The 23,115-nt window shown below is 41.6% G+C and overlaps 1 protein-coding gene across 1 annotated transcript in view; it reads left to right on the top strand.

Annotated features, from left to right (window-relative positions):
* Positions 1–23,115, top strand: part of cspg4 (chondroitin sulfate proteoglycan 4) — a 66,740-nt gene that overhangs the window by 34,714 nt on the left and 8,911 nt on the right. Inside the window, exons 2-8 of the mRNA XM_068723696.1 lie at positions 1,644–1,807; positions 3,353–6,904; positions 8,262–8,450; positions 8,632–8,907; positions 13,066–13,242; positions 21,775–21,973; positions 22,160–22,291. Coding sequence (XP_068579797.1) covers positions 1,644–1,807; positions 3,353–6,904; positions 8,262–8,450; positions 8,632–8,907; positions 13,066–13,242; positions 21,775–21,973; positions 22,160–22,291 — 4,689 coding nt within the window. The remainder of the gene's footprint in view (positions 1–1,643; positions 1,808–3,352; positions 6,905–8,261; positions 8,451–8,631; positions 8,908–13,065; positions 13,243–21,774; positions 21,974–22,159; positions 22,292–23,115) is intronic.

Below are 23,115 nucleotides of genomic sequence, written 5' to 3'. Positions count from 1 at the left end.
TGTAGTTTTAATAGTGTTTTCCAATGTCTTTACGGTAATTTGTTAGAATTCACGCTATATGGCTTGCAAAATGTGATATAATGTCAAAAACTATTTCCTGTGATATTTATTTCTAAGAGCCACCAGCGTGGCGTGTCTCTGGCCACAGGAGACCGGTGCTGTGCAGCAGTGTAATCAAATGTCTCTGTGTATCTGGCCGGGCGCTGAGACCGTTCATCACTGTCTTTGTTCATGACAGAGCAGCCTTGGGAGCAAAAGCAAATGCCTCTTAGTGAAATCACGAAAGGCACCATGATAAAAGCATGGCGTTCGTCCTCGCCGACATCAAAATGGTTGTCGTTGTTCACATTTCCCGTGTTTGTTGCGGATCTGGAGGGGTTCATTTACAAGAAGAGAAACCAAAGAACGAACGCACCCTTCGGTGTTTTGAGGTCGGCAGCGTGGCATTAATGTAGATGCAACGCAGACACAAGCTGCCCTTTAAAGGCACACGCATACACACATTTGTTCTCGCGCGGACACTGGCCAACAGACTCTTGAGGAAATACCTTTTCCATTTATAGCTATGAATGGGAGTGTTTGGGTGCCTTATTTTCTCTGACTCAGTCATGTCTGAGAAGTTATTCTGGGAGATTATTTTGCTGCATGGCATTAAGCCCACCGCCCTGCTAGGCTAATGGACGCTACTGTTGATTTTGAGGGAGCATTTTGGTCCACGTGTTCTCATAGGAATGTTGTAACTTTGACACAGCAATGTCTCCGCTTTACTATTAAAGCGTTTGCATTTTGTGATCCGAAGACTGCCTTCTTCGCTGCGTTCCAATGACTTTCTGTGTCTTGTCCCTTGTGAGGGCGAGTGGGTGGCTAATGGAAAGCCCTTTTTCGATATCTCTTGGCTGGGGCCATGGAAAAACCAATGCTGAGGAAATGGGGTCTTGGAGGTGGTCCAGTTTAATTTCAGAGCATGTGCACTGGGAAATAATTGACTTCCTTCGTGGTTTACATTTTGTCGAGGGCCTCGGAGAGCACAGTCCGAGGCAGGTGGCTGAATTAGCATATCATTGGAAACGAGACAGCTCAAGCCTGGGAAATCCTGCGCCCCAAGACTCTATATGCCCGGAAAACCTCCGCAGGGGTAATGACTGATGTCTCAGTGAGTGAATCCCTTTGAGGCCAGAGGAGCTCCTCTTCATCCAGGAGCAGCTGGAGGCCACCTGATAATATAGAAATCAGTCCTGAGCAAGTTGCACTGTAATGTGACACTCAGGAAAATGCTCATATACAGTAATTAGTTTCTCCAAACTGCCACATTAGAATTCACAGAGTTGCCATCCAGCAGTATAGGATGGGTATTTATCTCCTTATGCATGTTATCTTTATGTTATCCCAATGTAGCGATACATGTTGCCCCGAGTGTCGAGAATGCAAATTGTGAGATTAGACTATTTTATTTTGAAATGGCAAACGGACAAAAGTGTCATTATTGTCTCTATTAAAAAGTGCACAGTCAAAGGGAATATGTGTGTGTGGGGCGACATACAGTTAAAATCACAAAATTGTTGCAGATATGCAGCATGCCTTTGACTTCTAAGCCGACAAGACGCCTCTTTCTTATCTTTATATTCTATTTTCACTCTTCGCAGAATCCTACTTTGGGGACAGCCACTGCAGTTTACAAGCCTTCCAAGATGTCTCCACCTTCCACCTGTCACTACAGATCAAGACGAGTCGGCGAAGTGGGCTGCTGTTTCTGGCTGCAGGAATGGAGGATTACCTGTTTCTTGAGCTCCAAAACGGGAAAGTACAGGTGAATGACTTATCAAGCTGGGGCGGAGGCCGTAATATGTTTAGACACTGTCCCAAAGAAAGAAGAAAATGACATAGAATCTGGAAACATGAGATTGTATGAGCACGGTTCGCATCACTTTGTAAAGGACTTGAATGAAAATGAAATAGAAGCTAACATATAATCACTGAATTTGTTAATTAGAGGAGGTAAATCAACAACGGCTGTCTTTTTGGGCTACAACAACTCCTTCCAAAGCCTGCATAACTTGAAAAAAATAGTTTGATGGCCTCAGATACACAAACAGATTTGTGTTGATTCTAAAAAAAAAAAAAAAGGTGAGTCATTTGGCTGCCTACTTTTTTCCACAGGAAAAGCAAGTATGAGGAATGGAATTAGTGTTACTTATATAATAGGTTGAAAAACACATACAGTGTTAGTTTGCATACAGATGTATTACATTACATTTTGGCTAAATATGTAAGTAAATTCATGAATGTCAAAGCAAACCATCATCATTATAATTCATTATTATGCATTTACCAGTGCAAGAGGAATATAGCATCTTGTTCTGTGTTGTTTTGGTGATGCATTTTATAAAGCAGGGAAAATGTTCAATACATAACAATATGATAATAATAATAATGAATACAAATAAACATTTCAGTTGGCTAATAACCTATCAATTCATTCACTGCAATAATATCCAAAGTCACCACCAGTTACTCACTTTTGGGCAAAATATCAATTTCTAATGCATTTCAAAGCTGTATGATAAATTGTAAAGAGTGTGACATTAAATGTTGTTTTGAGAGCCATTCAGCTTCAAGACTACAACACATTTCAGAGGTGCCATTCTGAAAACAAACAGAACTGATTTGATTGTTCTGTTACCTTCTCTAGTTGTACGGCTGGATTGAGAACCGTGACATTTTACGTCTATAATTACTTGTTTGACAGCAGTGAAAAGCAGCAGAATTAGCATCAGGTGTGCTATCACAGAGATTTATATTGATTTTCCCCAGAAAGCACAGTAGCTCTGCAATTTCATGAGGTGAAATCTCAGGGTATGTGTAATAAAAGGAAATATTACCTTTCGTAGTTTTCTTCATTCTGTTACTGAAGAGTGATATGAGATGCTCTCAGCAAATAGTCTTATAAGAATTGAATATCCTTATCTGTCTTGCATGTGTAAGAATTATGTCATTTAACTTTATTTAAGCAAAACGCAGATATCTGATGTCATTAAAACTTCTTACAGATAGTTCATTTTTAAAATGTAGCTTAGTCAACACATAGATACACTGCATCATAAATGTTAGTTAACATAGCAATAAAATAAAGCTTAAATTCAAGTGCATTCAAGAGAGAGTTTCTCAGAGTAAATAATGACAGGACTGAACAAACTTGTAGTGTACATCCATAGTAGGGAAGGCATCCATGTGCTGCCAATTTGTTAGACAATGAACAAATACTCACCAATAACGTACCCCAATTTGCATGCGCACAACCTGAACTGTATTGTAAGTTTAATATAATACATTCAATGTTGTTGTTTTCCCTCAGGCACGGATGAACATGGGGGCTGGTGAGGTGACACTGTCCTCATCCCAAGGAGTGCAGCTGAACAACCTTCTGGACCACAAAATCTCCCTCGCGCTGCACGATGGCAAACTCACCATGACAATTGATGAGCTCTTCCCAACATATGTTCCTGTTGATGACGACAGCGAACAGCTCAATATCGACACGGGCATTTGGCTTGGAGGAACCGGAGTCCTGGATGCTCCCTACCTCAGCAATGCCATTCCCCCTTTCCGCGGCTGCATGACTCAAGTCAAATTTGAGTCCCACCAGTTTGATATTCTTAGCACGGCGTTTAAACAATGCCACGACACAAAGGAATCCTGCAGCAGTGAGTTTGAGGCTGGTGATGGGGAGGCAACTAGTTTCAGCACCCCTGATTCCTTTGTGTCCTTTCCTACCTGGAGCGGGGCTAGTGGTGCTCCAAGGGTCTTAGAAATCCTAATGAAAACCACCATTGAGGACGCGTTACTTGTTTTCCACCCTGGCCGAGAGTCCGATTTTATTGCTGTTGGTGTTGTGAAAGGCTATCTCAAAGGCATGCTGGACCTCGGCAGTGGCTTGAAGGTACTGGAGAATGCCCAGGTGCAGCTGGATGATGATCAGTGGCATAGAGTTAAGGTTCAAGTCAGTCAGGATTCTTTTGTCCTGAATGTAGATAGCCAGTCTTCCTCCCTTCCTCTTGACTCATCACAAAATTTGGAATTGGTTGGAAACTTGTATCTAGGAGGCATACAGGAGAAAATGAAGGAGGTCTTTCGTGAGAGCGGGTCCTTAAATCGTGCAGAAGAAGAAATGACAGCAGAATCCTTCATTGGTTGTTTGGGAGAAATCAAAGTAAATCAGAAAGATCGAAGCCTGCAGGACGCTTTGGTGACCAAAGATGTTCATGTTAAATGTGAAGGAGAGGAATATGACTACTCAAGTTACTATGACACAGACGCAACTACAACTTCTCCACCTGTTCGCATCCGATATGTTGATATGGACATCAACGACCAGCATTGCTACCCAACAGATGACACGCCAGAGATTTTCAAAAATGTCACAAAACTTCTTGATGTCACCCCATTGCTTGTGCCCGAAGGTGGGGAAGCTATAGTTTTTATCAACAACCTAAATCCTACATTTGACCTCAGTGCAGCAGGAATGCGTCAATCTCAGATAATCTTTACTATCCAGAACGATCCCTGGTATGGTTTGCTTGACATAAACACAAATACAAAACGCACACAAAAGTTCACTCTTCTCGATGTCATCAATAAGAAAATTAAATACATGCATGATGGAAATGAAAGGCATGCAGATCAAGTCCAGCTGCAGGTGGTTGCTGAAAGTAACAGCTACCTTCCAGAATGTTTAAAGACTCCTCAGGAGTATGTCCTCCCAGTTGAAATTCTTCCCGTCAACGATATACCACAACTTGGTGGAGGAGAAATCGCCATCACAGAAAACGGCAGAACTCGTTTAAATCCCGGCCTTATTAAAATCACAGATTCTGACACCCGCTGTGATGAATTAGTAGTAACTGTGATCGCAGAGCCTTCCATGGAAGTTGGTTACTTAGAAAACGGTCAGCAGCCAGGAAGAAGCATTTCAGAGTTCACTTGCAGGGAATTAAAAGATGGAAATATCTATTTCATACACAGAGGGGGTAGAGCTACTGGAATTACCTTGGAGGTGTCTGATGGACAGTCAGTAAGCCATTCAACTACTTTTACGTTATCTGTGACACCGCCACATATGACTGTTGTCACCAACACCGGCCTTCTCTTGTCTCAAGGAAGCAACACCTCCATTGGTGTTCAAAATCTGGCTGTCATCGCTCATCCTCGTAATGGAGATATTATGTATAACATTACACAACCTTTAATATTTGGAGAACTACAGATCAAGACAAGTGATGGAATGTACAAGCAGGTTACAACTTTCCATCAATTTGATCTGGATCAAGACCACCTTAGATATGTCAGCACAGACTCGACTGACCAGGAAGATATTGTAACTGAGCGGATTCAATTCAACGTCCACCTGGGGCAGTTCTCCGTCTGGAACCACACCTTTTTGGTCAAGATCGTTCCTGCACAAGTGAAAGTTTCTACCTTGGTTCCACTAGAGATGGAGTCAGGTGAAGAGCAAACAATCGGACTCACAGAGCTTCAAGCCGAAGTAAGAGGGAAAAGCTCAGATCCACAAACTGTAAAATACATCCTTGTCAAGCCTCCAACACTCGGTAGTCTCAAGTTGTCAGACAGAGAGTTGAATGAGGGGGACATCTTCACACAGAAGGACATTTTGGACAGTACTATTAGCTACAGTGTGCGTGTTCAAAGAGCTGTGGATAGTACAGACCAGTTCCAGTTCAGAGTCCTTGCTGATGATCAGTACTCCCCTCTATACACCTTTCCAATTACCATCCTCTCCAATGCCGATGCTCCTGTTTTGACTAATGAGAGGCTGGTTGTCTTGCAGGGCGGTGAGAATACTCTGAACAAAAACTATCTTTGGGTACATTCTCCAAGTTCTACAGATTTTACGTACCGCGTCACACAAGAGCCAAAGTATGGGCGACTCATTAGGGACTCCCCATCCGGGCAGCCTAGATTTGAGGGGGCGATAAGAGTATTTAGCAACGAAGACCTCCAGTTTGAAAGGCTTATTTACAAGCATGATGGCTCTAAGACAAGCAGTGATGAGTTCCTTTTTTCAGCATTTGATCAAGGAGCGGAAAATGGCAACGAGGAAGCAGCGTTTGGAGTTTTCAAAATATCCATCCAATCCAAGAATGAGCATGCTCCTGTGAGGGTTGTGGACAAAGTCTTCAATATAGTCCGCCACGGTCAGCGTTTGCTAACAACTGATGTCATCCAGTTTAAAGACGACGACTCAGATTTCAATGACACCCAAATTGTCTACGCTCGTGAAGGAATACTCTCAGGCAACATCGTCTCAACATCTAATCCCTCACAGCCCCTGTTCCGTTTCACACAAGCCGACCTGCGAGAAAAGAACATCCTCTTCATTCACCACGGAGCAGACCGGGAGCGATTCTCCCTGCAGGTGTCAGATGGCTTCCACAAGACCACCGCGCTGCTTGAGATCCAGGCAGGTGAGCCCTACCTCCAAGTAGTAAACAACACAATCATTGTCATCGACCATGGAAGCACCAAGACCCTTAACACCACCCTGTTGAGCGCTGACTCTAACATGGACATCAGAGACGACAGTGAGATCAAGTTCCAGGTCACATCGCCACCCAACGACGGCAGGATTATCGTGAGTGGGATTGAGGCTGCAGAGTTCACCCAGGAGGACCTGAAAAAGGGCGTTGTCTCTTATGAGCATAGTTATGAAAGTCTTAGATCCAAGGACTCCTTCAGCTTCGCCGTCCAAGCAAGAGGACATTCTGAAGAAGGCACATTCAGGATTAAAATATTCAAGCAAGGTTACCTCTATGAGCCTGAGGTGATAACCAATGAGGTCATCATTTCCTATGAGGGAGAGCACACCATCATCAACCAGGATAATCTCAAGGTAATGTTAACTGACTCATTGCAGTATGTTGAGCAATAGTGATTTGTTTACACTAACTGGAAGATGTGCTTGAGAGCTACAGATCACAAAATTACTATTAATTTGCTTGGCTGATATTGAATCTATAAAGCACACATTTGTTTTTATTCATCAAGACAGCATTCAATATTTATACAACTTGGCAGTGATTTTGTGAGAGATTGTCTTTGTCCTTTTTCAAGTTTATTTTCTGTTTGTGAAATAGATCTTTCGCAAGAGTCATTCAAGCATACTGCCCTGTTTTGTAACCCTGTCTCTAATCTACATTATAACCACATGAAAGCAGGGCTAAATATGACTGTGCAGTTGCTGCTTTTAATCTAGTTTATGTACTAAATTACAGTCTATTAAGTGTGGAAAACAGAGCACTAAGTATCCCCTGAGGAGCTTCCTGAAGCCCACTGTAATTTATAAGATGAGCCTGCCCGCACTTCATCTTGAATGCAATTAATGAGGTTTAAATTGGCGGCCCATTCATAAGACATTCTCTCTATATATCTTGACTTCTTTCTTTTAAACTTTCATTTCACCAAAGTGCACACGATCTGCAGTATTGACAGGGGAAGAATCTAGACACCTAGTACACATGCTCCTGAAATATGTATTGAACAAATCCTTGATAGAATGGTAGTATGATCTTCTCAAATGCCAGCATGGCTGCTAAACACTCCCCTGCTTCAGGCTCCAGAGAGTTTATTAAGTCTTCTCAGTGGGATAACCATAAATCTGCCTGCGCGTAAATCTCCAGCATGACTTTAAATGTTGCCAAATGTCAAAAACTGTATTATTTTAAAGTTTCACACAGTCACAGTGTTCTAATTAGATACGATATGCTTTACTTTTACCATCAGGTATTAACTGCACTAAAGTTTACCGTATATTGATAAATAATATACAACAAATTAATGTAGTGCACTAATATTAACTTGAAATACGGTTCCTGTACTAAAAGGAAGTAAGAAAAGCTATCCAACTCCAGATGTCTATTTGAAACACCACGGCCAAATGAAAACTTTTGTTTTATTATAGTCGATTTGTTATACTGACTGGTGTAGTTGTCCTTCTGGCATTCTTGTCAGCTGTGAGCAGTTCCTCTATTTCCATGATGCATTGTGTTGGGGGACAGCAGCGACTATCATCACCGCACTTAAAAAGTCAAACAATTTTAGTATGTATGCTGCATCGTTAATTGGCCAGAAAGCTTAATCTTTGCACTTCACACAAATCACTTTTAGATGGTCATTACACACAAAAAAAAGGACATGAAATATTTAGAGATTAGATTATAAATTAACAGTACGTACTTTTTGCCTTTTAGGTGGATCAAGCTGATATTCCTCCGACAGAAATGGTGTTCACCATTAAAGAGCCTCCTCGTCTCGGCCACGTGGTCAAACTCACAAACAGCTCGGAGAGCACAGCCTCGCCTGTCCTCAGCTACATCCACTCCTTCACTCAAGAGGACATTGATCAGGGGCGCATTCTCTATGTGTCTGCATCCATCCAGGTTTATTGTCATATCATTTATTTCTGCTGCAGCATAGTAAATCAGATGTGGCAGCTTGTTCTTTTTCATATTCACGCCAATAGTAAAATCAGACAAAAACAACCTCAGCCTCTGATGAATCTAAGGCACAAAGTCTATTTTTAGTGTATCAATAACTTATTTGAACATCCATCTCATTCAGGGCAATGACGTCTTCACAGTTGACGTCAGCAACGGTTTTACTTCAGTGGAGGACCTGCACATCTCTGTGAATATCGTGCCACAGCTCATCCCCATCCAGACCTTCAACTTTACAGTGAAGGAAGGCCTCAGCAGGGCAATTAACGCCGAGATTGTTAACATCTCACATCCCTTTTACACCTCGGCCAACATCGACTTTCTTGTGGAAGAGGCGCCACAACACGGGGAGATCCGCTACCTTGATGGAGACGAACTGACTTACTTTACATGGGAAGAGGTACGTAGTGATATGAGGAGAGAAAATTAGGACTTCAGATACATATTCCAACAAAAAATGTCACCAACGATCTCTAAACAATCGCATCTCCCGGGCTCCTCATTCAAACAACACTCTATTTTTCTCTTGCACCTTTGGTTCAAACTTTTGTATGATCACTTCCCTCACTACCTCTCAAAGTTTATAAATCAACAGTCAGGTTAAGTTTCATTGCTCGCATGCTATTCTATGCTATGTTATTGGCTTGATTCATCGCTATAATGAGGAAGGTCATTGATCCAGCTCTTCTCGTTTTTATGTATATTTTTGAAGCACACTATTTTTTGTGCATGCATGTATTATTTTACATAAATCCATTAAATTTGTCGGGGATATTTTTGACGTACCAGCAAAGCATAGAGAAATATGATAACCTTAAATCGTCTAGAATTGTGTGTGTGTGTGTGTGGGGGGGGGGGGGGGGTCATTTGGTTTCCTGGTTTTGAGGTTCCATTTGAAGACTTTTTTTTTTTTTTTTTTTTTGCCCAGCTTGTGGGCAGAACCTCGTAAAAGAAAACACAGAGCTTTTTATTTACCAAATGGTTGGTTTCACCAAATTGTTAACATATGTGTACAACCTTGAATCTAGCTAAAGTTTTTAGGGATTAAGTGATTTGATTAATCATTTCTTCAAAGTACATGAATCGTGGAAATGTGGCGATTCTTATATTTTTGTCAGTCTGGGACCAAAATCTTTCCCGGAACACCCCCAAAATACGTAATAATCCACATTTCATCGCGTCTTAATGACTCCGGGGAGTACACCATCTCCCTCTCTCGACTAGATCACGGTGGCTGTTCAGCAGGATTACCACAGCAAGGCTTCACCCATTAAACTTCCCCCCGGTTGCTTCTCGGTGCTGTTTCGGATTTGTTGTGCTGCTGCAGCAGACAGAAAGAGGAGGGAGACACATGAAGCTGCTGCAGCACAGCTATCTGGTCGCTCTCTGTGGTTTGGAGGCCCCAGCTTTAGGAAAATATAAAAAATGCATGAGTATAGTGACCCTTGAAAAAGAAAAACTCATGCATTCTGAATGGACCACATAGTTTACCGGAGCTAGTTAGAGACATGTCTTATAGCTCCTGCATCTATCCCCGGTCTCCCTCTACTCCTCTCTGCTTTGCCGAAGCATTGTGGAAAAACTGACGATGCCTTTGGACCGCCTGGAGCCAAAATAAACTGGCCCGGTATATTCCTATCATAATATATGAGTGCACACTAGCGTCCCGCGCTTTGCTACTGCCAGACTCGCTCACAGTGTCTCTCAAAGAACCCAATGTGTAACTCAAATGGGTCTACTGCGTAGCAACGGTTGCACAGATATCATATGCCACTACGGAAATGTCACAGAGACCGTTTGCTGCGATGTGTTTTCCTGTTTCCTTTTAATGTTAGACTCAAAGAATGGAACACAGTCTGTTCTCCCAAATGAGTACCACATTGAAGAACAAATGTCCAATCCTCAGTCAGTGGAGCATTTAAACCAGACAGTAATTGTTTCAAAATTAAAGTCGTGTGTGTGTGTGTGTGTGTGTGTGTGTGTGTGTGTGTGTGTGTGTGTGCGCTTTTTTGTGTTGAAGGGTTTTTTTTTTTTCCCTCGGTTTAATGCTGTTTGAACACACTGGACTAACTAGTGTGTGTTGTAATTTTGCGATAAAGTCACTAGCTTGGGTAGTTCACTGAGGTTATGTAAGTGTACAGTAACATCGTGGCTGTTCAGTGAGAAAAACCGAGAGTGTTGGAGAGTGTCGACATGAACACCAACCACATGAATGTTGGTCGCTCACTGTATGAGCCATGTGGTCCAGATGTGTCACATTAGCATAGAATCTGTGTCACACAAAGTCAGGCTTTTTTTTTTTTTTAATCCCACAGCGCTGACTAGGATTTACTCCTGCTTTGAACAATCAAGGCATGAACACATTCAGTAACATATGACAATGTTGAGTGGGATCCAACTTGTGGAAATATGGAAGATCTGAAACACTTTGCTCCGATACACCTTCGCTTTAATCAGGTTCAGCTCTCCATCGGCTCTCAATTAGGTCTTACATCTGTGGAAACCTATTAAAGTCCACACAGGCAACTTTCATTTTCGCAAAGTACAAAATGTTTTCGGTCCTCTACGGTTTATATTTTTCTTTTTTTTTAAATACAGTGGACACACAGAGCCTTTTACATCAATCAAAACTGGAAAAAAAAAAAATATGTTGCCATATGTCCAGCAGCCACCCACTGTTTATTGCCCTAGCAAGCAGACTGATTGTCTCGCTGACTTTCCCCGATCAGTAATGATGATGGGGGTTGTTATTCCAGAAGGATGCCCGTCATATGGGATCCATTTGGCACTTCCTGCTCTCTGAAGCGGGTCCCTCAAATTCACAGCAGCTGACCGGCTTTTGTCAAGACAAAGTTCCAACTGTCCTCTTTGCAGAGATGTATCCGGAGTCTCTGTACATTTGTCAGATTAAAATGGTACATATGCAGATTATTTGATCCAGATAGGACTACAGGATTGAGGAACAAGAACTCAGGGTGCTGGGTGCTGGGATTTCTCTTCTGCGTGCAGAAAGTCAACAGAGTTGGCTTGGCTCGGCCGCAGGTGCTGTTTTCCGTCCAGCTCACTTGACACAGGATGACTGATTCTTTTGTGCATCTGGTTCCCCTCAAGGTTTTGTCCCACATGTGAGATGTCTCCTTGTTCATGTGCTGCTGCCAGACTGTAAAACCTGATTATAGCCTTCATCTCAAAACTTTGAAAACATATATTATCTGTCTAGGGCAACAAAGGATATTGTGTTTACTGTACAGAAATAAAGGTCTGTAGGAACATAAACGGCACTATGTTTTCTCATCTCCTAAATACAAAGAGAGGAATTGTTTGACAATTTGGGATATGTCTGTTAAATACTAGGCGATAGTCAGGAGACAGTTAGCTTAGCTTAGCACAAAGACTATAAACGGGCTGAAACAGCTAGCCTGTCTCTGTCCAAACAACCAAGGGAAGGCGTATAAATAGCATGGTATTATAGTCTTTTCCTTCCACCATCATAATTAGTCTTTCTCACTGTCCATACTGCGTCACTTGCTCTGAGCATAGCACATTCACGCGTATGCATGGCGTTGTCATTGCATGCTAACTGACAAATTGTCGTGTCATTCATAGACCATTTGGTGAGAGCGGGCTGGTCCAAAAAGAAATCCACCCACCAGCACCCCTGAAGTTCAAAGACACATCATATCCTGTTTGTTTAATCCCTATGAAAAACTGGGCAAGAAAAGACTCATCTTTATGCTAAGCTAGGCTAATTGTCTCTTGGCTAATTTTCATCTAACTTCATATTTACATACCGTCTCACATTCCTGTTTTGTTATTCTAAATGAAATGGATGTTTCTCACTGTTGGAATAACCTAAAAGATGAAGATTAGGCCAGTTAACAATTTGAGTAAATCAACTTTTGCTTTAAAGAATAATCCACATGTACTGTATATGGAGATAATAAGGGATAGAAAGGGATAACAATGGGAATTTTCTGCTTTCTGTAAAGTTAGAGGATTAACAAGACACAGATTTATAAAATATTCAGGGTTTTAGTCCCAACGGCATATTATTGTTAGATTCTCCCTGTCTAGTAAACGCCCACGTCTCAAACTCCACTCTGTAACGCAGTTTTTTAAAATGTTTATAAAATTTGTAGTCTCCAAAACACAGCTGAAATAATAAGATCCCCCAGAGCCACAAAAGATATTACACATTATGTTTTTACAGGCTGAGTAGCACACCAGATAATTAGTAAAATGACTATTATGAGTAGAATTATTTGAGTACCTGTGTCAGGGGATGGACAGCTATCTGAGAAGATATTATGCACCAAAATATTTAGAATCAAATTGAGAATTTAAGAATTTGAATGTCATGAATTTGGGTTTCTTCAGGTAAACCAGGATGGCTTTGTGGTTTCTCTAAAGCAGTGTTGCCTTAGAGAAACTGTAACATTTTATTCCAACTTTTAGGCCCAACCAGCCTCTGCCTATTTCATGTCGTTTCCTACCATTCAGGTCTGATTCAGAATGGAGTGACAACTGGATCTTTTTCTTTTTTTTTTATCTTCCCCAGCTGAAACTTGGACACGTCTACTACATGCATGACAGCACCGAGAGCAAGGAGGACAGTTTTACACTCTCTGCCTCGGCTTATGAGATTGAGCGCCGGAGCCTCCCCATCACCATCTCGGTGACTGTCACACCAGTCAACGACGAGCCGCCAAAACTGACACGTAACACAGGACTGGAGGTAATGTTTTGCTCTTTCAGAGTGCATTTGCTGTTACTTTGAGCTGTTCTCCAACATACTCTACGGTAAACGTTGCTGCTGTAGGAAAATCTCATAAAAAGTAAACTTTCTGTTTGCTGGATACTTTTTATTTTCCTTTTAGTACATTTCGACTGATGAGAATTCAAGCCGGCCACAAGCGTCACTTTGTGTAAAGGAAGCAAAGACCAAACTTTTATTGCGACCTTTCAAAACAAGGGAGTACTTTATACTAAGAAGAAGAAATATGTGGAAAAATATCTTGCTTCCTTAGAGGTTTATGTCAGTTCAAGTTTATTTCACATAACCTTTTGCTTTTATTTGCTCATATTTTGCTTTTGTAATATATTTTTTTCTTTTTCTCCTGAAATATTCTGGAAAGAAGAACAAGTCCAACTTGTGCATGTGATTGACAGGCTGCAGGTGTTACCACCTGTTCCAGATTTTGCATGATTGGTCCGATGCCCAACCCACACAAACTATGAGAAAATGGCAGCTGAATAGCTTTATAATGGAAATGAGAATCTGTCTTGTTGAAAAGAGGTTGATTTATTTAAAAAATACTACCTCATAGTGCTTTAACCTTTTTACCGCTTTGCGCTTCATCTTTATTTACATTGATTCTCTGACAAAATTGATGAATTTAGTGTTTTTCTGCCAATTTAGAAATCCCTAAGATATGAAAACAATCAAAAAGCCTTTTGTTTGAAGGAGCTATTTCCACTTAAGGCTCAAACTGAAATAAAATCTTAATAAACTCTGAACTCTGAATGAACTTTCTCACATCTATAGCTTGAACTGCGATTTACAGCCCGCTGTCATGAATCCTGTATGAAGTGAGAGTTAAATTCACTCCATGCTGCAAGAACAATGAATGCAGGGAATTTCTACTGAGACGCTGAAGGCCACTGACCTCACAGACGATGACGCACGCTGCATCAGTACAGCAGCGGCCTCCACAGCGTATTGTTTTTTATATAAACGGCCATAAAGTAGAAGTGAATTAGCATATTCTTAGCTTGACTGCTCCAAAATGTTGCAAATGAATCATGTACGCCACATAAGTGTACGAGGACAGTGATTCACTGAATGCACTCAGTGCTGTCTTATACAGCATCTGTATAATGAAGCCTCAAATCTGCTGATACCTCGGTTTGCACTGGAACGGAGGGAACTTAGCATTATTATCAAACTACTTTTAATTACCCATGCACCTCAAATATTCAAAACTCCATACATTCAACTTTCATCAAAATGACAATGTTTTAAAATTAAATATGTCTAATTTGGAAACATATTTCAGTCTGTATTTGGCCTTAGTTAATATCTTCTGATTTATTGTTGTCTTTTCACACAATATAACTTGTGTACCACTCAAACTGAGAAGTTTTATTCATCACAATCTGACTTGCATTATTGCCCATCCCTAATTATCATAGTCATGTAAAACACATCTGTTTATATTAAATTTCATTCTCATTTTCAGGTTCATCGTGTTTTTGGTTTCTTATTGAGCATGTTCAAATGCTTTAATATTCAAAAAACACATCATTTTTTATATGCTGTCTGTCTGAATATATATACCTGTATTCACCGACGGTCTGATATGCTGTATTTTAGCGCCTGTCTCTTTAAGCCCACCTCCCTAAAAAGGCCCAGTCTCCTCTGATTGGCTTGCCGAGAAAAAAGATGGCGCACCTTTTGATTCAGAAGTATGTTGGAATTAATAGATTGACTCCAAGCTGCATATTTACTGAAATAGACAGCGTTTCCTCCCTTGTGGGATCTGTCAGTTTAAAAGTGGGAAACCACACTTTACATCAATGGGTTGATGACTGGTGACAGGAGTGGTTAACCATCCAACACACGCAGGGTGATAAACGGCTCAAAACAAGTACACAATGAAAGCTCTATCAAAATGCTCAATCCATCAGTCCCCCTAAGTGGAATTACAGAGACAATCATACATCAAATACATCAAGTTGATCCAAAGGGAATTCAAATATATCTAAAACAATAAGTTACGTGAAAGAAAGAAAGATTTCTAATAGTGTTCCATGTCCTTCATTGTGGAGAGATCTCACTTATATTTCCTCTCTAACTAATAACACGAATGTTCATTCAAACACCTTTATGTAATTCTCACATACAGTATTTTTAGAGTGTGCTTGGGACACGCTGTCTTACTGACTCAGCCATGAGAGAAGAAAAAGTTTTGAAGGATCAATTAAGTAGATTGTACTGTAAGAGTAGGCAGGCAGTTGGAAAAAGCCAGCAGTAATCAGCTCACAGAACTGGAAACCAACTGTGTCATTCAGCCCTCCCTGCTCTGCCTGCGGCTCCGCGTCTCCCTGGCAACCCGTATTTTTGGAAAACCAAGATGGTTCGACGAGACCGCGGCTTTCTGGCAGAGCGAGGGCGGCATCCAATCCCTGCGCCTCCTCGGCTGCGGCTGCAGAATGTAACATAATGATATGTGGACGTCTCCCCGCACAGAGCCGGGTCTGGCCCAGCAAGCGACACTCGGCTTGATTTAAAGCAGGAAGTGTGTGTGTGTGTGTGTGTGTGTGTGTGTGTGTGTCTGTAGTGACCTCTGCAGCAGATGATCAGACACGATGACGAACATGGCCGTGATCGGGCTCTGTTGAAGCTCACCGTTGATCCCAGTTGGCCCGCTCTGTGGGATGCAGCTGGTCTCGATTAGGGTCTACACTCGTCTCTGTCTGGTTCTACTTGACTTTGCTGTATCTCAAAAAAGTTGCGCTAGTTGTGCAAAATAGCTGGCTCAGTCGATCTGTCTATTTGTCTGTCTGTCTGTCTGTCTGTCTGTCTGTCTTTATATACCGTATATATATATGTAGCTCCATTGATAAACTACCGTCTGTCTGTTTGTTTAGTGCCTTGACTTCCCCACTCCCCACTATAGAGTTAGAAAACACTCTGGTGTCGCCTGTACTTCCAAAATCAGCCAATATTTCGGATGCCCAGGCAGTGTGGGACCCAGCTTCAGACATCTGGCGCCCCTTCAGAGTCTCCAACATTTAAAACACGGTGGTATCCTGTTGAGTCATCAGCCAACTAAGTCGTTCGCCTATGGCAGCTCCTTCATTACTGCCTCCAAATGAAATATCAGCCATTGTGTCCATTCAAATTGAATTTGCAGCCCATCCTCCTTGGTGCTAAATGCATTGATTGTTATATAAACCATCAATTTGCAAGGCCATTTTCAGATTAGCTGGCCTAGATTGCTTGGCGCCTTACTGGAGTGCAGAGTAGACTGACAGGGCCATCTAGTGCCGGGGATTGGGTTTTGCACTACAACACAGATACTTAAAACTAGGGATGTGACCTCATTGACTGTAAAATATGTAAACATTTGTATTTTAAGAAGGCTGTCTTTGGTTTTTTCTGTTTGGGAATTATTTTGTTTATTTGTTTGTTCATTGGTTAAGAACAATGTGCAAAACCTTGAACCAGATATGGCCTAAAAGCTCATTTTCATCTGTAACCCCTGGGTGGAGCGCAGGTTACAGAGATACATGATCAGTTGTATCAAAACGTTAGGATTCTTTAAAAGCTATCAGTGTCAATGACTACAGACCTGACTGTCCTCCAACCAAGTTTTCACATTTCTTCCAGTGAAAGTTGCATTTCAGCGCAACAGTTAATGTCGGCGGTGTTGCCTGGGAGGCGATTATTATCCTTCTCAGCATCACAAACCGGTGTCATCATTTGTGTCAAAAAGAGCTATGGGAAAGCACTGCCTCATCATCATCATCAGCTGCTCAGACATATTCATCATGTTTTCTGTAAAAAAAAAAAAAAAGTAAAAAAAAAATGCATAATTGATTTTTGAATGAAAAGTCATTTATACTAGGAAAAAGCTACAAAAAACAGTCAAAGGCCTCGTACTGTAACTCTGCAGGCATGTTCGACGTCCATGCGCTGTTTTGTATATTTTATGTTTGCCTTTAGCTTCAATGTAAATTAACTATTGACAAATTATTTGCACAAAAGCAATTCAAAGATAGAAATAGATGTAATTTGCCACATGCTCTAAACAGAAAATTCTAAACGGATGTCTCTCTTGTTCAGGCTATTGTGCATTCCTCAGAAAATCAAGTCATTAACCGCAGTTGGGAATGCCTGTGGTAGACAGACCGTTCCTTTATATTAAGATAGAAGAAGAGAATAGTATTGGATTCTGTTCATTACAATTAGATTGAGAGCTTCTCCCGAGCTGCTATTTCTAACTCATATTTCTCATCAAATGGAGTGTTTTAAGGTACTCTCTTCCAGGAATCTGACAGAGAACCCGATTAAGTTTGTGATTATATGTTTTTAAAGTTACTTTTAACAAATGGTAGAGGTGACTAGAAGCTTTCGTCTTGACGCTGTGGTGTTATAAGTTTCTTAAAATGAAGACCATATTTTCTGTTGCCTCTTGAAAGGAGATTGTTCCCACCAGCTGCTGCTCTGTTAGCAGTGGTGGTCCTTAATGCTGAGAAACGGGTCAGGTGGGGGTGGTACAGTGATCAGCTAAGTCATCTCTGCATATCGTATCACCTTCTCACATCTCTCTCAATAAGGAGGAGGGGATAACTCAGAGGGAAGGGAAAGCATCTGTCTTGCTTATGGTGTCTTAAAAAAAAAAAAAAAAAAAACACAGATCCACTTCTGTCCCATGACTCCAGATTTGGCTCCAATTGTTCAACACATTGTCATTGCAATTCGTCACTTACTGACGCTTTGTCAGACCCCCTGGCATCACATTCTATTGCACTGTAAACACATGGTTGACGTTGACGAAAACGCTTGCTTGAGTTTTGCCGAATAAAAAGACACTTAGGTAGGTGTGAGACAAACATCATGGTTGGGCTTAAAATAAGTATGTGAACTAATTAAAACCTAAACAATGTAACATAAGTACAGAAAATGCAAATATCACTAACGTAACTTTGTGACACAATGTTTTTTGACACATCCCCTTCGTTCCAGTCAAACCCCGTGTGACTTTTTTTTCATTCTTCATCACACTCCCAGAGCACTCCCTCCGATCGTCTAATAATGAGGTGGCTGGGTTCAAATTGCAGTTGCTTGAAAGCCCGGTAAAGGACGCCTTGTGTGCTGGTTTCAGACGTCGAGCGGCGTGACAAAGCGGCGACATATGACTCCCTGGAAATGAGAAGGAGCTGCATTGTTTGGGTTCAGTCTCCCGGGTGTGCTCCCAGACAAACTATCAGTTTCTGCTCCCTGAGGTGTAAACTGCCTCCAGGAAGTAGGGATTCTCCAAGGCCTGATATCACAGGTTTCTCTGCAGGCTTCAACAACAGAGTGGATACAATGCTACCCTGTTTCTCGATGTAGGCTGGTGTGTGATGCTGTTGTCAGTTCTACAAAAATAACCTTGTAAAACTATCAGTGGCTTAAAGTGATGCAGTAGGATGATGTGATTCTCTTCCTCTGAAGGTAAAAGCGCCACCTACACCGAGCTCATCGACGCAGGTTACCCCCATTCTGTCATGGAAGTGTCTGACACATGAAAGGTTATTGATCCCAGAGGTAACAAGTCTCTGCGGGTATCTGGTGTGCAAGCAGCTCCAGCGGAACCACGGGGTTGAGCTGCCGACATCCGGTATCAATCTTCCACAAATTCCAGCGAAGCTCTTTGGATACAGGCGATGCACCCTAGGAGGTCGTGGCTGGGGTCCCGGCAGGCCTCAATCCCCTCCAAGCTGACGGTCCAGAGATAATCCCAAATTTAGCTGCTTTCCTCCAAACGTCAGCGCGCCTCTGCTCTCCACACCGTGGCACACAAGGTGGCCCAGTAAGCATTTACAGGAAATGACTATCGTCAGTGTAAAACAGGGCTAAATGCACGTTTCATTACAGGCGTGATGAAACAACAGATATATGTAATTTAGGCGTCTAAAAATTTACCTTTCAACCGGATTTAGTCTGGTTAACTTAGACCTTAGTCTGGTTAACTTAGACCTCTCGACATACTTCAACCTGTGAATCAGTGCTCATCCTGTGTGAACAAGCTTGTACACAATAGTCACATTTGAATATCCTCATCCTATTTTTTGCTGGAAAGCCATGCAGCCGATTTACTCCAACCAGAGGCCACCGAGTGTAAGTGGTTCGCATATTGTCTATGTTACTTTTGTATACAAACTCAGCGTTCACGCACGTGAAATTCCGAGTCAAGACCTTCCAAGGCAAGACTTTTCTGAAATTCTGTTATGAAACAGCCCTTCTTGTCTGTAGAGTCATCAGCGGTCATAAAAGTTATCATTTGAAAGGAACAAAGGCACAATCTACCAGCAACAAAAAACACAAAGTGTGTTATGGTGGATTACGGCTTTGAACTGTTGATGCTGTGTCACGGTGATAGATCTTTGATGGAGTGTCAAACTGAATCGGAGGAGCAGCAGGGGAAACTAAATTATACACAATTGTTGTACTGAAACAGTCTAGATGGGTTTAAAATACCAGGGACGACACAGAGGACCGAAAGAGACAGCAATTGTGTTGGATTCACAACAACTCCGGAACATAAAGAATAAAGAGAATATGAGTCACTTTGAAAATGGATGTCTTTCAGACCACCACTTTGGTCAAGAATGGAATACCGCAACAACTATTTACTAACTTCTCCACTAGCGGCAACATCTATGGGGCCCATAATCCAAGCATTACCATATGCAAATGTAGTGGAGAGCTGTGCAACTGTTTCTAAATCTGTGTGTGTGTGTGTGTGTGTGTGTGTGTGTGTGTGTGTGTGTGTGTGTGTGTGTGTGTGTGTGTGTAATCAGATTTGTTAATGTGCAAAATAATCTCTAAATGCGTACTGAGATTGGTTAATGTGTATTCAAATACGGATTTGTAAATGTGTCCAACGAAAATTTTAAAAAATCTCCAAATCCGTGTTAAGTCTTTTAAGATTTGTAAATCTGTAGACAAATCTGTAAATGCGTACATAGATCTATAAATGTGTGGACAAATCTGTAAATTTGATATTGATGACTGAAAAGTCAAAGCCAGAAAAACAGAAAAGTTACAAGAGGCAGCCCTCTTAATTGGAACTTTCCAGATCTATGTTTAGATTACATAGCCTACAGTAGGAACTCAAATATTAAAATAAGTATTTAGGCTGCTATTACAGGAAATTACAAAGAAAGCTAGAGCGCTTGATCACTGTAGAAAACAGCTGTAGGTAATGTACCATATGTATGCTGGCTTGCTTTTACTGCTTGGTGGTGCATTTTCAAATTCCCATGGAAAACTGAATATGTAGGCAATGTGACATCAGGAGCACAGCTTTGATAACAGCAGAAATAGCAGCAACATTTTCTACAATTTAACATCACGGTTTTTTTTTGTATTTGTTTAAGCAGCTTAACTTTTGCAGCGGCATTAATCTTTAGAGGAATCTACATAAAAAGGTTTTTGTTTTTTTCTTAAAGGGTAATACCCTCAGTAGCCCAGAATGCAACACAGCTGTAAGACAGGTTGTTTTGACATCACAGCTGTAAAACCTCTGGCTCTCATGCTTTATCTGTGTTATTTATTTCTTATTTCACTCTTTACTTTAAACACGCAACCCACAAGTGAATGCCACAAGTTCATGACCACACTCTTAAGTCAAGTTAGGAAATTAGTGAGAGATACTGGACTCACCAAATAAGTCAATTACACATGGACGATGTGTGCTCGTGTGTGGCATACGTAGCATAAATTAACTTCCAAAATATAACCGACTCTCAGTGATTGACAGATGAAGCTTTTAATATCCGCGGCTGAATCTTCTGCTCCCCTCTTCCTCCTGCCGGAAGGCTTCTCGCTCTTCATCCCGAGTCTTAAGAAAGAGAGAGGTATCAGAGGTTGAATGGCTTTCCGGATCGATATGTGCCTCTTACTGTAGGGCACCCTCGGCTCAGTCTCCCAACTGATTCCAGCTATTTAAGAATGTCTTTCTGGGGATCTGGCCCATTTCTTTCAATTAATGCTCCTTTCAGCCGGCCGACCATTAGAAGTCCATTACAGCCCATCCACCCAGGGAGAGTCATTCAGCATGCGCCGCTGTGCTCCATCTTCTGATAACAGGAGCGCCTAGACTGCCACGGAGAAATAATTAACCTTTTAAATTGTTTCTTTGGGGGTGACTGTTTGTACCACGGCTTTTGTGCTTATCTTCTTTTTATTTTAATCATTTGTTTTCTTCCTTTTGGTTTGTTTCTTATTGTATCACGGAAATGGCTTCAGACAAACATTAATGTACAGCATCACAGTGTCTTTTATACACAAAGCAAATCTCTAATGGATTTCAAATAAACTCCTGACCCCTTGTATAACGTTGAATTACCTTGAATTACCTTTCCGCAAACATAACTCAGACTTGGTAATATGTGGTGTCTTTTCATCTCTCTCTCTCCCTCTCTCTCTCTCTCTCTCTCTCTCTCTCTCTCTCTCTCTCTCTCTCCCCCTCTCTGTCTTTGATGTGTGCCACAGGTTCTTGCTGGTGAGGAAGCTGACATCACCTCCAGCATGCTGAACACTGAGGACGCCGACACTCTTGCAGAGGAACTGGTTTACCACGTCGAGGTGCCAACCGGTGGTATGGTGGCGTTGAAAGAGGCGCCCGAAGTGGGCATCCTGAATTTCACGCAGGCTCACATAAACAAAGGGGAGGTCATCTTCATTCACGAGGGTGAGGCCACCGAAATGTTCTTATTAGTGTATTAAATATAAGTCGGCCTCTATATCGGACTGTTGATAATTCAACATCATTGTTTGAAATCATGTTCTACACAAGAGGAAGTCACTGCCAGTGATCGGCTATGGCTGCAAAATGACATGTTGTTGTGTCCCATGCAAAACTCCTCTGCTCTTCCAGGTGAGGAGTCCGGTGGTTTCGGTTTCACGGTGACAGACGGCGAGCACACGTCTCCTCTCTACCGATTTGTCGTCACAGCCAGGCCTCTCACCATCACCATGGTGACGCAGGAGGAGCTCATGGTATTTCCAGGTAAAATGTCAAAAGTCCTCGAGATTTCAAGCCCTGGAGACGGCAGTGATTAAAACATGGTCAAAGATTAAAAAAAAAAAAAGAAACTAAAAATGAAGTACAGTTTGTCCAATGTTTTAAGTGGATTTTTCCGAAACACAGCAATTGTTTATGTGGCGTGCAGATTACAAAAACATAAACGAATTTGCTTTCTCCAGATTCTCTCGTCAGTTGTTTTAAAGACATTTATTATGATTTATCTGAAACAATGGTTCAGCAGCACAAGTAGAGGAAAGTCATGAAGCCAGCAAACACACTGATTAATGTCAGCTGCACAGTATCTGTGCTAAAATAAGCCACTACAAGCTACTTGCCACAACGGACAAAAAATTTCAATCGTTTCATTTCATTCATAAGAGGAGAATTGTCTTTTTGCGTCTTACAAAAAGGGACGTCGTCGTGCTTTAAGAGCACAATGGTTCGGATTTGTCTCTTGAAAGCGAACCCCAGATTCACGCTAGTATCGGAACCAGCTTTGTCCACTCGGCGCTTTGCCTCTCCGTGTTTGCATTTTATCTGAGCCGTCCTCCAGATCGGTAGCTTCCATCTTTAAAGCGCACTGACGATACGACACGCGGTCGCTAAGTTTTTCAGAGAACACAGCAAAAATAAGAAAATACAGGCAGAGGTAGATAAAGACACTTCCAGTGGGTCCACATCCTACTCAGTGTGCCTGTTAGCTTACTTTTCAGTCCAAGCTTGATCTAAAATACTTCCAATGCACCAAAGAGAAGTTGTTTTGTTGTTCGTAAACACTGTATTTCTAGAGGATAACCTCTCCAGAT

The sequence above is a fragment of the Cebidichthys violaceus genome, unplaced genomic scaffold (genome assembly GCF_023349555.1).
Source record: "Cebidichthys violaceus isolate CVI_PGR_0920_01 unplaced genomic scaffold, fCebVio1.0.p SCAF_3, whole genome shotgun sequence".
Classification (NCBI taxonomy): Eukaryota; Metazoa; Chordata; class Actinopteri; order Perciformes; family Stichaeidae; genus Cebidichthys; species Cebidichthys violaceus.
Note: the sequence above shows the minus strand (reverse complement) of the source record. Positions and strands in the feature narration are given on the sequence as shown.